General features: G+C 33.9%; 1 protein-coding gene across 1 annotated transcript; it reads right to left on the bottom strand.

Moving 5' to 3' along the window:
* LOC128166661 (prostaglandin E2 receptor EP4 subtype-like) lies at nt 1–11733 on the bottom strand. The gene is made up of 2 exons (XM_052831957.1): nt 10093–11733; nt 1–999 (listed from the first exon to the last, which is right to left on the bottom strand). Exons 1-2 carry the CDS (start codon nt 10942–10944, stop codon nt 472–474), a joined length of 1380 nt encoding a protein of 459 aa, XP_052687917.1. The 5' UTR covers nt 10945–11733; the 3' UTR covers nt 1–471.
* Between the last annotated feature and the right edge of the window lie 7250 nt (nt 11734–18983).

The raw sequence follows: 18983 nt of genomic DNA, 5'->3' as shown, positions 1-18983 counted from the left end.
TATATATATATATATATATATTTTGCAAAATTCGATGTATAAAAAAGCATTAGGAGATAAAGAACAATAGCGGGAAAACTGTATAGAGAAGTATACCAAAAACAATGCTGCTTTCACAAACACTGGATTAAGCTGTATAATTCACCTCCTGGGTAAAAAAGAAGTACATGTTGATAATTTTAATTTAAAGCTTGAAAATACTTCATATGAATTCAACAGTTGAAATTTACTCTTACTTTTTTGGAATGTTGATAAATTGATAGTTACACAATATACAACTTGAAAATATCGATTAAAAATATTTAAAACGAACAATATTCAAATAAACCGAACTGCAGGAAACAAAATGTCCAATAAAATGGTACATATGTTTAAAAAAAATACAAATCATAACAAAATTCAAAAATAATATGTCTTGTGTATAAAGCTGATTGTACTGGTTGAGACAGGTAATTCGGTATGGTGTCAACTTCAGTCGTTCTCGATGTCGTCAACGAAGCGAGTGTTGGAGCTTTTGGACGCTCCGTGTTTCCTTAGCGTATTATTAAGCAACAACATATGTACGTCATTGGCGGAGCAGACGCGAAGAGGGACCGTCTGTCTGCCATTTAACGAGGTCATGGACGTGCTCTTGAGGTTTGAAAAACTAGAAGCGTTAAGGTTCCCTCTTCCTGGGCATGCGCGGATGTACTGACTGTCCTGAGAGAAAATGGAACCCGAGCGTTGCCGAGTCACTGGAGGATCACACAAACAGTGGAAACAAAACATACAGCAATTAGCGCTCTCTACGTCGAACTGTTTCTGGGGTAAGGATATTAGGTCAGCTTGACCTCGATTACAGATATATTTAACGCCTGATATGATTTTCCATAGGAGTTCTTTCCGCAACAGAATGTAAACCCATGGATCGAGGATCTGATTGAAAGATGCTAGCCGGATTAATTGTAAATCCAGAACAGTATTGCACACCAATCCAGTCTGGTTCATCACAACTCTTACCTAAAAAAAAAAATTCAATTTCTTTTATGCGTTAAGATGTTATTCCAATACAGATTTAAAGTACATAAGGTATATGATGTTTCAAGAACAAATACATTTTTTTTCTGTTTAGTGCGCTTAAAATATTAAAACAAGACTTCATCTCAATGTTTACGGCTGTAAAGTGAAGCCAATTTCAGGATTCAATTGGCAATTCTTGTCAAGCACAGGGCTTCCTATACTTCCAATACTATGAACAGTGAAATCTAATACGATTCCGAACAGCAAAGAAAACAACATTGACGCGTAGCGCTGAAAATTAAATGGCACCTGTTGTATTTCTAATAGAAATTGATTTTCTGTTAATTTCATCTAGCGACGAACGTGACGATTATTGTTTTGTTCAGAGTTCAATATATATTACATCTTCTTTCGATTAATTTTGATTTTTTTTTTTTTTTTTTTTTAGAAAAATTACGTTATCATGTTTTATGTGCGTGTATCTCTTCTCAGACGCCAAAAGAGTTTTTTTTTTGTTAAGAAATTTTATGCCTGCGTAGATGCTTAGGTTCAAACAGTCTTATGTACGCCAGTACCCACAGAAAATGACCACTACTGTGAAGAATTCCGAGTTGTTTCATGCAGAGCTCATGCACAGTTACTGGTATCTAAACCTTACATTATATCATAATTTAGTAATTACTCGCTGTAAAAGACACCGTGCACACATAAAGCTATTAAGATAGTTTTACACTTCTGTTGTCCAGAGTCTGGAAATACAGCATATTAGATAAAAAAAAGCTTAAAATAATATCAGTATTATACAAAATCGCCGTATTACATGTCCCATTGGATGTCACTACGTCAACAATTTTTAATAATAAGTTTAAAAAAACCTGATAGTCATAATGGAAATAAGGTAGATTGGAATTGGTATTGAAATTTAAAACTATCATGGGGTTTTTATTGATTTCTTTAATAATTATTACACAATCCGAGGAGGATGTCAAAATAATGGGAAACGTTTCCTGTTCAGTTATTTGTTGCCTGAAAAAAAAAGCGCCAATCGAGATAACATACAGCCACAACGCGGAAATCAGATCAAATGAAAAATTACTTTCATATTTCTTTCATTAATCATGAGAAAACTGCCCCCCTAAGTATTTGACAATTAAAAAAAAATTGAGAAACATGCTATATGTTTCACGAGGCCTAGTGGTAGAAAATGGGGCTTGGCAAAAACCATAAAGGAAAACCAAATGGATGTACAAAACCGTTCACAGTAAAGTACAAATAAATGTGAAATCAAACATAAACCTAATGTTCATTCTATACCATCTCTTGATTAAAATGGACACACTTTTATTCTAAGAATTAGGTTTTGGATATAAATCACGAACAAATGACCATTTCAACGCAACGTTTTATATTCTACACATAACATGTGAATACGGTTCAACAAAACGCGTGATGTTACAAATGTAACTATAGTGTGAAAGTTTTGGGCAATACATCTTTATAAAGCTGTTCCCCCGAGAAATTACTGTTCGAAACGTACGGGGCGAGAATTGTTCCTTCAATGTTAGAATGTATGGAAAAAGTAGATTTTAATTGACTGACATTTAACAGGGTAACCAAGCAACTGTAAACCCGTCGTTTGCTTGGAATGGAATACCAAGCGTCCCTTGGGTCTTTCAAACTCGTTTGGAATACGATTTTAGGCAAGGTTGAACAAGGTTTAGGAATTGCTCTTTTTGTTAATATAATGTGGGTGTTTGTTAATGTATATCGTGTATCAAACACAAATGCGATAAAATGATCAAATAACCATTTCATGTTCTAAATATTGGAAACAAAACACTCGCACAGTCCGGCTTCCTTAGTTTGATCAAATAACAAAACATTTAATACCGATTGTAAAAGTATCTACTCCCCCTACTTTTACTTGCATACGATTGTGTTTTTTTGCCCCTATTGTATATACAATATTGTGCCATCTCAAGATGGAATACGCTTGACTTACAATCTATGCTAATTTTACTCGAAGCAAGCGTCATTTGTAACCTGTTTTATTGCAAGAAATAGATAGTTACTTCCTATCGAAAGTCAAAGGTATTGTTAAAATTTTTCAAACAACGTATAGTTCAACTAATGTTTTATGTATTATACCAAGTATTCTAATGACAAAATCAACTTGAATGAAGCGTTTGGGAAGGGGAGAGTTCTTAAGATGAAAATGAATTACAAAACAGAGTTATTTTTCGCCCAGTGAAATATTCGCCCTTCTTCACTTGTAAAAGGTTTTGCCCCGTCTTGAATTCGCTCAGACAGTTGTGTTTAAAGGGAATGATTCGGGACTTCGAATTCACCCAATCCTAAATTCGCCCACTGACAATAGGGTGAAAGGGGCAAAAAAAAAAAGGGGGACGAATACTTCCCTGTATACAGTATGTATTAAAGTCATTGTTGCATACTGCAGTAGCCTGTGGGTGAGCTTGATTTTCCAAAAAAGTGTACACCGTGTACACTTTTCTACACCCAGCCAGGGGCATATGTTGTTGGGTGTACCACTGCTGAAACCAATATGGCGGACGCATGTTATGATTGGAAACTTGACAAATGACTTTAAGTAATACAACGGATTAAAAGTCTTATTTAAGTTGTCTTAAGCTTCAGATTGTCTGTTTATAATATCTGCATCCTTTTCCGCCATATTTATTCTTATCTTCCCTACACCATGTACACTACACCATTTAAATATACTTGATATGCAAATCAAAATATATTGGTGTGCACTAAGTTAAGCTAAATCGAGCGCGCCCTATATAAATATGAGAATGGCCGTGGGTTTTGGCGACGTTGTTATACGGATAGATCATCGTTACTGTATCTGAAACACTTTTGCAAGCCAATACTGCTTTCTACGAGGTACATAAAATCACGGCGAATGTCTGACGGGCCAATCACTACGCACAATTAGGGATAGTACGCAGTATAGGAGACTTTGAAGATTTCTTCAATTAGTACCAGCAGACGACATTGACTTCCGCCTCACACGACCCTCTGTTGCAGAGTACATTAATGTCCACCCCCGGATGGCGAAACAAAAAAAAAACCCCATGAATTAAAAAAAATACCCACACAAACTGATAAATAAAAAAAGAACTTTAAAAATTCTACAAAAGTAATGGATTTTTAGGCAACATTTGGTGATTTTGATTCATTGCTGGAGAAAACATTGACGTCGTTAAAATAGATATTTCATCAGAAATCTGCAGAGGATGTTTCGATTCATGTCATTATCTATTCATCATCCTGTTAAGGAGGAATATAGAAAGGGCGCCTTTTTCTTGCCTTAGAAAAACAATACAACGACGATCTTCTTGATATATTGAAAAGGAATTGCAATGAAACACCTTTCATAAACCTTTAGGCATATACTTTTTGACGTATGATAAAAAGTAATTAAGTCTAGCTATAACAGCTTTTTAACGTCAACACTGTTTTTTACAACATCATAAAGGTGATAAAAAGGTTAATCATTTGAACGTGCACGTCTACAAGTAGAGCTAAAACGTTCATTTAATTAATTTCAGGTTTACATACAAAACGTTGCGTTTCGCTAAAACATCACTACGCGTACGTGCAAAAAACAACTTCATTGCATGTAATTAATGATTTACAAAAAAATTAGGAAAATATAAAATTAATACCGGTGGCCCGAAAAGATGAAACTTGTGTGAAGGCTTCCAAATAACGTGTAATATTTTGCAAGCATCGAAACTGATGATGTAGAACTGAGGTATTAAATTTCATTCAACGGTTCACTTACATTTCCGAAACATTAACTTCTCTATTTTAAGTTACTATGGCCGTTTGTTAATAATTAATATCCATGTACATGTAGTTGAATATCCATGTCACTTTAATTACACGTACACGTTCAAATGCATGCTCCTCTTTTATGTTAATCAATAAGCAACCATGCATAGTTAGTATATCTGGATAGTATCTGGCCACCTGATTTTGGTTTTGGATTATCAAGAGCTATTGAGACAAAAGATCGATGGAAAGATTTGTAAAGACAGGATAAACAGACATTCAAGGAATAAAATGTATAATTATATTGATCAAACTATCAATAGAACAAGTAATTCAGGGGATATTTACGGAACAAATACCAGATTCTCGTGTATATATTAGCTTTTTCTTTCCGCGCCCCTGTCTTGTCAAAAAAGGTCATGTCGTGTTCTGTCACTCATATTTTCCCCTCACATTTATAAAGTAAGCCCTTCTGGGAGTCCAAACTCGATGAAGGGATTGATTTTGATATACACATACAACATACAAGGGTTGATTCAGAAGCAATGCCACACAATGAACCACGCTTCTCGTTATATAAACTTAAATATCAACATTTGCCCAAACAAACTTTCAATTCGAATTCGAAATTTGATTAAATTTTGTTGAATGATTAAGAAAATATGAATGTTTATAACATGGTATAAACTTGACATCGCCGTGTCATAAATTTACTTCTTTTAACTCTTTTTCAAAGTAAATATTAAATAACTTAAATTTGAAAAAAAGAAGAAGCTACAAACAACATAATATTGAAAATCAAATATATAACATAGACTTTGATAGATAGATATAACGAGTATAAGTATTGGTATTGCTATATCGACCTATAAATGAGAGAGAGTAGTCAAAGGACACTCGAAGGCGATGTTCTGATGTTTACAACATTACTATAAGGCTATGTTCATGACATTTTGAAAAGCCATCGATAAAACTGATCGCACATCAAATAATCCAATATATTACTCTGTCAAACACAAAAAGAGTTGTTCTTAATTGAATGTAAAAGAATGATTGAAAAATTTAATAGGGCATCATGGCCAATTCCTATTATAAAGTTTTAACATAACGAGTTATGAATAACATAGAATCTAGAAATGGCGTCGCCAGCGTTGCGGCGACTACCCTCACCTTACGCTTCATAAAATAAATGTTCTTCAGAAATAACTATCATGATGCATGAAAAGTACGAATTTTCCTCACTGCAGTATGGAAATTGTCCAGGTACACCATATGCAGGCATTGGCAAAATTTCTTAAAATTTAAACGATTTGTAATCGATTATTAATCGATTATATTGGTTTTTTTGGTCATGTGATTGATTACTTTATTAGATGTTGTCGATTTATGATCGTTTACATCAGCAAGTTTTTTTCTCAATATTTTTATGAATGACATGTGCCTTCAATTCTATTATACTTAAAATACACAGACCCATTAAAAGTTTTTTAAAAATAGCCTCGTTCAGATCTACTGAACTTAAAAAACGAACTTTGTACAGGAACTTACTCAACCCGAGAGAAGAGTATTTTATAGCATTGTACACATTACAATGCACTGTGTACATGTACGTTAATCACTTGTACAAATGTACGCTGAACATGGTCTTATGGCTTACTTATCTACTATTTTTTATCGTTGTTATGCTAATTACATGTAAGCCAAAGACCATCCGTGATCATCTTCATGTGAGTCATATATTTTGAGTTTTTCACTTACTCCCTTCATTTTGTTTTTTTTTTTTGTGCGTACCCCCCCCCCCCCACCATCCGGGGTTTTTTTAATTAATAAAAATGAAAAACAAGTAAAAAAAAAAATTAATAAAAATGAAAAACAAGTTTAAAATAAAAGGTGAAGCACACTAGTGTCCTTGTGCTTCACAAAGAGTAAAGTGTCAACATGACCCTTGCTTTAATCTATGCTATTTTGTTTTATTTATGAAACGACCCAGTGATGGTCAAGCTGTTACAGACGTCCAAATCGTAGTGTGGCCAAAAAGAAATCGATGACTCTAATCTAAACTTACGGTGTTAGCAACACAAAAGGTAAATTCATTGATTAAAATATCAAGGGTTTAAAAATCATTACTGAGGTTAAAAAGGTTAAACTATTTACTTTGAATGAATGCGCTTGTACACGAAATGTGTACATGTATATGTATGCACATTTTGGTGTACTATATATACTCTGCAACACGTCCTCGACACGCATGTTTAAAATACTTGCCTGGCAAGTACGTGCGTGAATCGTCTACCTGTCAACTATCTGATGTTTCGTTAATTGTTGTGTTAATCCACTTGAGAATATAACGACATAAGCTAGGATTTTGCCGATAGACTGGGGTGATCTATGTGAACAACAGATGAACAACAGATGACGACATCCGTTATATACTAGTATAGAGATAATGGTAATGGTTTCTAGCTCATAACGAAATTAAGTTAAAATCTTAATAAGCTTTTTAAGATATCGACCAGTGTTTCGCATCAAACATCTTGAATCAATAATCATAATTAATAATGAAAACAGAACATAAATCATCTCCAAGACATACACGATATTAATTTTTCAATCTACTGATTTGATTTTTTTTTCAGATTTTTTTTTCAACGACTGTGTGTACAAAATAATCGTGTGTATGGATTATCAGGGAAAATATGCATCATATCATAATGCCCTCAGTGTTTATCCCTTTTGATTCATGCATCTTTTTTTTCTAATACTCTTAACATTTCAACTATAATCGTTTATAGAGTAAGACGAATACCCTTCAAAAGCTCAATGCTTTTTATATACATTTACGTATTCATTTACATATTCATATAAAATGTAGGTATATATTTACGATGTACATGTATGTCTCAGTGATTCTATTACATACATGTATTGTATGAACTGTTCATCAGTACTTGGTGTGTCATTAAGTAATAAATCAATTGCATTCGTCTATTTCCACGTTTTTTTTCAAATTTTAAATCAAAGAGTTGTAAAAAAAGAATTATTAGTGCAGAATTCAGACACAGACCAACTTAATCCGGGCATAAACCACACAATACAGAACTACCCCCTCCCCCAAAAAAACCCTTAATACTGAGTTAAAAAATCAACGGCAACGTACATTTACATTATTTTATGTGGAATTATTTTATTTAATTCGATTTTTTAAAAGGTTTGGTGAATTTAATGTGGGAGTTTTACTATTGACAGGCCAGACTATAGCTTTGAACATTTAATACAGTGTAGGTCACATGTCGCTGTTCTTGATATCGATGGTACGATGAAGACTGTTTGAGGTTTATAATCCCTCGAATTAAGTCGAGATGCTAAATTATGACACAAAAATTTCTTGACGCACGCCAGATCTACATGCACGTAGCATCGTTTTTGAATGGGATTGGGGGGGGGGGGGGGGGGCAGACAAGCAAAAAAAGAGGGGGAGGGAAGGGGGGGGGGGGGGCAAGTATACTTTTAACTTTAATTTCACTGCTTATTTCATTATTTTTAATTCAATTTTTTACATGGTTCCATAAAAATTGGAGGGATGGGGGTGGGCAACTCCATGTTAATTCAATTTTTTGTATGTGAATTTAAGAAATTTCCTGTGCAAAAAAGGGGGGCATCCTGATGCCACGTGCCTGATCTAGACCTTTAAAGAAGGGAAATTGATGATTTTTTTACTAGCCATAAACTATTATCTAGTAAAAAAAAATTCTTAAAATTTTAACTTTATCATTTGAATATTTTCTTTTATTTATATACAAAGCTCTTATTCTAAAGAGGATTGATATATTAGTCTTAAAGGAATTGTATTTTGAGCCTCCGTAAACAAAAACAGGACACGAGCCTTGTTTACATGACAAGGAATTGTGAGCTCTTTATCTTGCTTATATCTCTTCGACTGACTATCAAATTTCATGCGATCATCATAAATGCATTCTTAAAGCACTATGAATAATAAAAACAGAAAAATTGAATTTGACCAAAATCGTACGTGACCATGCCGCTTTAAATGGCCAAGGCCATCACATCCCCCTGATATATTTCGTCAGACAATTGAATTAAAAATTCAAATACACTCTCGTTGGGCATTTCACGTTCTTCATAAAATAGTCATCCCTTTATTTCCTTCTTTGTTATTTCAAATGTACAAAAAAAAAACCCATAAATTTTTATGGTGTTTATTTCCTTAAAGATTGTTCCAAATTGTCTAGTGGGACTGCTAAGTGCATATTCTATTTCAAGTTCTATGAAGAAATTTGAGATTTATTTTCTACGTTTAATCAATCAAAATAGTTTTTCTATATTGTTTTTATACATAAGAAACATCACATATTTCTATTTAATGTAACAGCAATGTAGATTTGCATCAACAGGCAGGTGTAAGCAGTTGGATACTCTCTTCGAGATATACATGTATATTTCCCATTTGTTAATTGAATATCAAATATTAAAGTTACAATAAATCAATCGATGCATTATTAATAATTAACGGTTTAAAAATCTACGCCTTCGAACATTTACATAACATAGATTGTTTTATTTGATTTTCTTTTTTAAAAAGCTAAATTTATTGTATTTATAGAAGGTACACACACACTTCAAGTTATGAACTTGAAACGTTAAAATTGTTAATGTTAATCGATTTCTGATGAAATTTGTCTGACAAAAGACCAGTAAAGTAAACCACCGAAATACGACTCAACACGCACTGGATAATAACTGACATATAACGAACACCCTCGAGTGTTACACTCCAGGTAATCTGGGATCTCAAATCAATTAACCACAATTTTGACTTGGTAATGAAGACATTCGATGTAACAGAATCTGTAGTTTAGCTTTTACCCGATTTTATGTCCTAGCTTCATTTGTCCGGATATTCATTAGCTTTAAACGTGAACCAATACATACCCTCACTTCCAAAAACAATGGCATGGCATCTATCATATAAACTAGATAATTACCGATGGATATATAAGATATATAAGTAAACAATAATTACGTTCGCGCTCGTTAGCGTTCTGTAAGAATGTTGGCGTGCTTGTTCGTGTATTTCTGAGGCTGACCACGCGGAAACAATTACATTGTCTTGTCGGCAGATTCCTATCTCTTCCAGATTTGACATAAGTCGTTGTACACGGTACGCGAACGTTAGGGAGTGATTCAGAGTTTAACTGTTAATGCTGTAGACGAACAATTCTCTTTATGAAGTCATTTATTGGTACATGCATGTATATATAATTTTATACGTACGTAGAGAGGAGCATAGCAAGCACTGAAGACGACTGTTATTCCGACCAGCAGAATCAGCATCTGACACTCGGCGTACCGCTTGCTGGCGCCGTGGTTGGAGCGTGACGTCCCGTCCTCCCTGCGTAGAATCCCCTGTTTTTGTCGGCTCTTGAGAATCGTATAAATGACTGTCAGATTACATGAAATCGTCACTATGATAATACTCAAGGCTAAGATGCTGATGAAATAATTAAATGCCACGTGAATGGGTTCTTTGGAGTAGTAGTCAAAATAACACCAGGTTCCGGGGTACTTCCGGACGATTTCTCCAAATCCTAAAAGAGGTAATGACGCGATAACACCGGAAACTACCCAACACGAGACCAGTATAATGGTGGCATGCTTTTTTGATAACCGGGTATAATAGACATAAGGGTGCCGAATGCACACTATCCTTTCAATAGACATGGCACACACGATTGTCATGGTGGAAAATCCGGCCATTATCATCATGAAGCCAAAATAAGAACACAGGTAATCACCCCCTATCCACCGCCTCTCCACGTAAACCGTAATCACTACGGGGGAAGTCAGGGTGGTGCCGATTAAATCAGTGATGGTCAAGCCGGCCACCAAGCGGTAGAATATTGTCCGTCTCTGTTCTTTGCTGGAGTTTAGAAGCACTATTAGCGCTAATAAATTCCCAAAGAATCCACTAGCAAACATCATCCCTGAATTTCTCACATTTTTTGTACTAATCCAACTCATGTGATCCGTGGCGTTTAAATACTGTGGGGTGGAACAATTCATGCTGCAGTTGGCCGTCTCTTTTGCAGCCTGACTAAAATTGCCGCCAAAACCGCACAGAGACATGATTTTTAATCCGTTTTTTGTAAATCCTCACTCCAATCTATCTGTCTCTAAATGGGCAGCTTCTCCATCCCACCTACTGTCGCCAGTTTACAGAATCATGACAGGGCTTTGTGACATGCGCAGGCGCCATTGATTTTGCCTTTATAGAAGAATCCACGCAATTGTTTCTAGGGTAGAGCGACGTTTTGTTTATGTGTGGGGTTTTTTTAAAAGAAATGCAAATAATCATTTATGTTAGCTCCCTCGGTTCATGGCGAATCTCTTTCATAATCCATTGTAGTTCCTTGTTTTTCTGTGCTAACGGCGTAACATCTCTGCGAATGATGATCTATCCTGCAAATATTATACACAGGGATAAATAAAATTAGTTAGCGTTGTCACTTTTTAAAGTTCATTTAATGCTTGTGTGAGTTAAAAGCTCAATCGGCGTTTCATAAACAAGAACAATATTGTCAGACGGCAGAATGATTGCGAGTAGAATCGACAACTGATAACGTTGATGCTTGCCTCGCACTCACCATTCACTTTCGCTCACTTGTTTGCATTGGTTTAGGGTCCACAAGGGATTTACCCATTTATTCTGACGTAAATGTCCTCCGATACAAATAGGGAATATGATTAAAAGAAATTAATATTCACGCTATTTGTGGCCTGTCTCCCTTGTCGTGCCATATTGGGGAATTACTATTTCTAACAATTGTGCTTAATATTATATTCTGGCGGTAAAAGTATATAAACAAGGTGTTGCAAAATAATCAGGGAACAGTTCTCTCCTTTATAGTAATCTAGAATTACAGATATATTTCATTTGTCGACATCAAATATTGAATTACATTTCGATTAGCCAAATGCTAACCAATTTGTATTTTTTTGCTACAAAATAATTGTTTTCATAATCCAGTGAACAACAGATAGATTCAAAATCCACAGTAATTATCAGAACGTTTATCTTATTTTATACACAAATCTTGTTTATTTTTATGTAATTTATACCAAATCATTTTTCAGTCGCAATTGTTTTACATGATACATATATTTTTTATGAAAAAAAAGAGCAGCTGTAATCATTTGGTTTGATCCATAAAAAAGCGAGAAAAGACCCGAGCAGGAATGAAAATGAGTTACATTGTAGATCTTTTGAGATTTTTATTATCTTGTGCTTAGTTGCTTAATCGATAAAATATCTAGTTTGCTTTGATTTTATCTACCATTAGCGGTATCAAAACCTCTAATTCAAACGTGACCTGCAAATTACATAGACGATAACCATCAATTGTTCACATTCAGAGAGAGAGACAGAGAGAGAGAGAGAGAGAGAGAGAGAGAGAGAGAGAGAGAGAGAGAGAGAGAGAGAGAGAGAGAGGTTTGAAAAAAAATAAAAAATAAATAAATTGTAATTTCGTGAAAATAAGTTATTCGAGCTCACTTTTCAACAAAATATTGCAATTGTCTCTGTGAATGAAGTTCACAAAGACTGAGATTTTATGAATTTGATCGGCAATATGTCATGGCTGCGCGTTGTGTTTGGTGCTTCTGGCAACAATTAAAGGTGTGAAATTAGAAATTTAGTGTTGGATTCTGAGTGTTTATAAAGCGATAAGCTAAATCAAGGCAGTTAATTAAGTGGTAAATGAACAAATAAAAATTGTATCTGTGCTTGACGAAATTCACGATTTTTAAACATTCAATTACTTAGTTAAATACTTGCAATTCTTAAAAAAAAATGAACATTTTCATCAACGATTTATTATTTGAAACCCTGCTGCTAAGAAATAAATTTTCCATTAATGCTGTTCTTTTTTTTTTTTTATATAGAACACAAATTACAGTTATGATATATTAAAGAATGCATCGGAAGCAATCCAGTTCGCTTCGCTCGAAGACTGCAATTTCCAAAGTATGAACATGGTTTATTCAAATAGCCATAATAAACAATGTCAATATCATGAAATAATGCCTTATTCTATACCAGATACAATAGCAATCGACAAAGATTCAAACATTAAAAACAACAGAAACCATGGACTGCCGACATTTTTCGGTAGTTCCCTCCTTAATGTTAATATTCTCTGATCATAAATAATTGTTTATGTGAACATCTACCCACACCATATGAATAATTTATCAAAGATGCAAAGGGAGATGTGAATATCTATAGACTAATGCATTAATGATATTGTCATTATTGCTGAAAAAAAAATAAACATAAGACTTTTGGTTTAATTGAAACGCCAGAGTTGCTACATGCAAATAGCTCGTACTTTTATGTGATATACATGTAGTAGAGTAATACTAAATTTTACATTTATATGAAAACTCTTGGTCAATCTGATTAAAATCAGATCCTTTGAGTCGCTCGTAGCGATCTTTGTGAGCGGATCAAAGGATCTGATTTTAATCAGATTGACTCTTGGTCAAACCTGAATTTAAAAAAAAGTTATTACATATATATTTATCTTTGTTTATGAATAGCTGTTGATATATTACCGAATCTCAAAAATTCAAATAAAAGGCCAAAAAATTTTGTTTCGGGAGCGCAAGATGTAAGAATTACATGTATTGCCGTTTATAAAAATTACTAGTAAAGTAAAGACATGATAACCAACCAAAGCTAATCAAAAGATTCTTAACTCGAAAGCCATGCATAAGTATTGTTTGCAAAATATTTTAGACAACACAGACACTTGGTCAGCGATACAGCGTATTGGTTATTACGAGCACGTCTAATTGACTTAGTTTATATTGCATCGTCTATTTCGGTGTCCTTTTCCCCAAAGATGGCTTTAGCGATTGAAAACTCAATTCCATGTGGAGTTCTATAAACACCGCCTTCGTTGTAATTTTACAAGACACCCAGTTCCAAGAGATCAGTATGTTGAATTTCTAGGATATTGCGAGACCTAAAGACAATTATGTTAAATTGGATTCACGTCTATAGAGGTCGACGCGCCTTGGTGAATTAAATAATATAAATTCGACCCAAAAGCTTTGTAGGAATCAGTGGCACACAGACAGAAAAAAATTATTGGTTTTCTTCTTTTATATGTAGTTAAGTCTGATGGACACCAGAGGTGAATTTGAAGATTTTGCGGCTTAAGCTCATGGGAAAATATATGATCTCTCGTGATTGGCAACTTACAGTTGTTTTGTGGAATAAAAACATCATAAACATACCTGGATTTTTATTATTCTTATGTTGTCTTTTCGTTGGGAAAAATCTTTTTTACAATCCATGCAGAAGATATTGAGTTTAATTTTTGTTTCTGTTTTTCTATCATGTTACTTCTTAAGTTTTTTTAAAAAATAGATGGCTATTTAAATCAATTTTTATCGAATATGATGTCCTTTTTAAAGTCTCAATTATCTTTTGAAATTTAGAGAGCAAGAGAGTATCGGCTTATTCTCAATGACAGCGCAAAATAAGTAAAAGACTCTTTCAATTTGCGAATGGCCATATCCAAGCACCATAACTTATGTACTCTAGTTTTATGTAACTGTCCAGAAAACAAGCCTTAGAAAGAAAAACAACAACAACAACAACAAACGTTAAATATTAAGTGTTTAACATCATTGTAACAAACAGCAGTTTGATCGTGTTTAATGATACTTGATTTTTTAACCGAAGGCTACGGAATAATAGTAATACGAACAATGAATCATTTTGCTCAAAACATATCAAAAGACCGGAATTGAACGCCCTTAATACCTGCATAATATTATGCTATTATAAATGAGACCAATCGATAGACTTTCAAACAGATTAAATCTAGATTTAAATGGCGTAGTAATTATACCGACATCCATACTTCGTCATTTTTTTCATGAGCCGGCGAAAGATATCGGTCGATAGTTAGTTAGGACAAAAGGCACCTTTTCGTCAACAGTAAATATCTGTCCAAGTTGGAAGAGTTTTACCACAACCCGCTAACAATGCATTTAAAAATAAATCCTACCATCAAACATTTGAAAATATTCTTAAAAAATTTCCGCCCAAAGTTGTATTTCAAATACTGATTTGGATTATGTTTACATTACTTTGATAAAAACAACAGATTTAGTAGCTTAAGTCCATTCGGAAGAGAGCTTGTAAATAGATGTGAATAGATATGCAATAGTGTCTTACTATGCAAGTAGGTAACAGTATTGAAAGATGTTTTTTATCGGAATCATTTTGAAAAATTAATTTCTTACAAGTAAATGACAATTGTCAAACAAGAGATAGACGAGAGCAATAACTGTGCTTTTGGCAATATTGTTTGTATGAATTATGGATAGCGACCAAATCACCAGAATCCAATACCGCCGGAAGTGGTGTTTCGTACAGGTATGATAGTAGGCGCTCGTTGTGAGCGGATTTCCATTATTAATGACCTCTACGGATTCAAACAGGATGCACCATCAATACTACAGCTGTAACCTGCAATCACTTCAGGTACAGGTACATGCAAAATTACCTGTAGCCGGATTGTGACGTCGTGGGTGATCACACGCGCTTTATTCGAAATTTAGCCATAGTTTATTGATCTTTCTTTGCTTTACTTTAATTTAATACTATTATATGATAAAATTTAAAAAAAAAAGAATGATACATAAATGGTACATGATGTGTTATTAGTACTTATTACTTTTTATTCTTGTAAAAATGGCATATGCCAAACTGGAATATTTCAGCTCTGTTCAAGACTTTTTTTGGTTTCGTATGTTTGTTTGTTTTTTTTTTTTAAATGATTAAAGACCCTACATATACCGGGATATTGTCTACCATAAATTAGGCGGTTAGTACCACCAATACAATTCTCCCGAGTTCCTTTTTTTTTACAAGTATGATAAATTCTTCCTTGCATAATACTGGTATAATAATAACAAGCATTCTGAGAGTATTGCATAAGCAATACACGTCCCCTACCGGTTTGTAGAAATTTGTGAAAACAATGCACTGTTATGCAGAATATCATTTCTTACCGTCTCAACAGAACGACCCGATAACGAATCCGATTGTAATAATGCAAAAAACCCTGTCGATTAAATTTACAACACAATGCTTGACACTATGTAACAGAACTTATTTGTTTGTTAGAAATAATAAAAGGAATGGTCCAAGTAATGCACGATATTATTACTGACAACATACTTTCCTCGATTATTTGAAACACACCGAGCCCGATAACGAACCCGAACATGAAAAAATCATCTTCGCTAGCCAAGGGTTTTCGGTCCACTTTGCTCCCCATAAATATGGGGAGCAAAGTGGACCGAAAACCCTTGGCTAGCGAAGATGGAAAAAATTGGAATATAAAAAATTAATTTTCTCGAAAATATGTCAACCAGACGCTACAAAAGTGTAAACTTGATCTGAAGTTTAAGATTTTGAAGCTGTTCAGCAAATTTCATATTATTCCTCAAACGTTAAAAAAAAGTGTGGAAAACTGAAGTGGGACAGACAGACGGACGGACGGACGGACTGACTGACGGACGCAGAGAAAAGCTATAGTCCCCTCCGCTGAAAACCGGTAGGGGACTGATATTGGGCGGGCTTTGTTAATCATTTTCGAAAAAAACTATTATTCTAGTTTAAAAAACACAATCACTCTTAGCTTTTCATGGTACATGTATGAATTGTGCCTCGTTATTTCAGAGGGCACCAACATTTCTTTGAAATGCTCGCAACCAAATGGCTGTAAAAGTAAAGCACGACAAAAGTAAAAGACGAAAAATAAAAAAGACAAAGAAGGAGTTCTTTGTTTTCAAATCAGATAAAGCAGTTCCCATTTACACAAACATTTTTTTTATTACAAAACTGAACACCTCACAATCGTTATGAAGAATTTACGACGGCAAGACTGATCGTGGAATTCCGATATTTTGTAGCCCTTAACCCTTTTACTTCAATCACCCTCATACTGACAGTTTGTACACGCATGTGCAAGGTTTTAAAAAGATGTGAATGTGACAAACACTATAGATACAGGTTTTTGTTCATATCGAACTAGTGAGGAGAAAAATATACTAATTTTACAACAGTACTTAATAAATTTAAACAAAAATGGTACAGACCCTGTTTACACTATAAATTCATGTACTTATTCGCTATGTATCTTTTTAAAAAAAACTCGACAACTGACTTCAAAATTTGGACTGACCATTCAAATGCTACATTAAAATGAATCATTTTAAAGATTGAAAATAGAAAATTCATTTTCAGCTTAAATCGATACAAATTATTGACAGTTGGTCAAAGTCGATGTCAAAATATTCTTCTCTCGAGGGTACAATCATGAATACACGCATGTTAGCACACAAGATTCATAGATCTGAAAGACAATTATTAAGAAGCAATAGTTCTTATTATTACCTTCGGTATTCTTTAAAACAATTATACGTTGGACGTGGGGCGAGAAGAATATTTCCGAGCTCACTTTTGATTTCAATCTCAATTTTCCCACAAGATACCTTTTAAAAAGTGAGACCTACATTGTCGATCAAACGTGAACTCAACTTAGTTTCATGGCACTAGGTCACAGCGAGCAGTACAACAGAGAACAGACGTGGTTAGATCAAATCGCTTACTAAACATTTTGTTTGATGGTGCATTGGCGGTGATGTCGAGGATTAATATATAATAATTATTGAATTCGGAGGTTAAAGTCTAAAAGCAAATTTAAAAGCGATTCAATGTAAATTATTAGTCAACGTTTTATGTAACAGAAATCGGTTTACACAGAGCAATATTGATAAAATTTAGAATTTATCCAATAAAACATTTCAATTGGTTTGCTGTAAACATCTGAAAAAAAAATCTATTAAATTCTTTATCATAAGTAGACTTTCATACAAAGACTTGTGATGTAATGGCTTAGTTTATCTATTGATTGCTCATTTGATAAGAAACGAAAGGAAAATTGAGCTGTTGTCTATCAGTTAGAATAATCGATTATTTTCAAAACAGATCAGAGAGATTTAATTAAAAGCCCAAACAGATAAAAAAACAAACAAACCTGGAGGGCACTTTCGATAAATCAACATCGCATAAGCGATAATATTTAATCGTATTCATTTATTTTTCATTTTTTAACATAAAAAATTGCATGGTTACATAATCTAAAGTCAACATATTTTGCTTCGATGTGCAACATTGATAAACGGATCTGTACAGAACGTTATCTGTGTACCATCCGTTTCACGTCATTCAACAGAGAGAATAGCCCTTCCCTATAAATATTACATGAATTGAATCGTCTGTTCAAGTTCTAAATCGTCTACTTTTTATTAACATAGTTATCCCTCTTACTGTCCGTTTTCAAAACGAAAGTAGATACATATCAATTTTATGAACAAAAGTGAAATTTAGATTTTAAAATTATTACCTTTTTTGTTCAATCACCTGTTTGCGAAACCAAGTAAACATAAACGCCAAATCGTCCGGTTTCATTTGAAAATCATTATGTTTCCGCTAAAATTTAATTCCACACGTAATGTTTATTATTCTGGGTGGAATAATAATTTTACTTCCTTCTACTTACGTTTACCTCTTATACACCCGTGTGTAATGAGGGGTGTTTCGCAACTCTGAATAAAAACAGTTTCTGAAAATGATGTTTGGATCCCTCTTTTAGGAAAGTAGATAATAAATGGAATGCTGTCTATGAAAAGGTGTATTATATTGCATGGTGCCGGGTAACTGACACCAGAGGATGATGATCTGTTCAAAATGAAAAGTGGGTTACACTGCGTATGAAAGCGCATTGAAATATTGAACTTGCATTTTATACAAATGTTAAAAAAAAAACCCACTAGGTATGATGCATTGAGTATGTAGTTCCATTTAACCCAGGCCTCTCACATATGATTTGTTTAGAAATATAGTATCTTATGAAATGTTAATTTCAAATGCTTATGCAAATAAATATGTAATTCATAATTAGAAAGAACAGGTACATGCATGTACAAGTTTAACTCGTGAGTAGTTCCTTTTACCCTTTATTTCACAAATCCGCATTTCAAAATAAGGAAGAAAATGAAATGTTTTAAATGTTTGTGAT

Source organism: Crassostrea angulata, chromosome 10 (genome assembly GCF_025612915.1).
Source record: "Crassostrea angulata isolate pt1a10 chromosome 10, ASM2561291v2, whole genome shotgun sequence".
Lineage (NCBI taxonomy): Eukaryota > Metazoa > Mollusca > Bivalvia > Ostreida > Ostreidae > Magallana > Magallana angulata.
Note: the sequence above shows the minus strand (reverse complement) of the source record. Positions and strands in the feature narration are given on the sequence as shown.

Excerpts from the sequence above, each read along its gene's own strand:
- LOC128166661 (XM_052831957.1), bottom strand. The coding sequence starts at position 10,944 with ATGTCTCTGTGCGGTTTTGGCGGCAATTTTAGTCAGGCTGCAAAAGAG. Across the intron at positions 1,000-10,092 it reads CTTGCTATGCTCCTCTCTAC|GTAAGAGTTGTGATGAACCA; the intron begins GTACGTATAAAA and ends TTTTTTTTTTAG.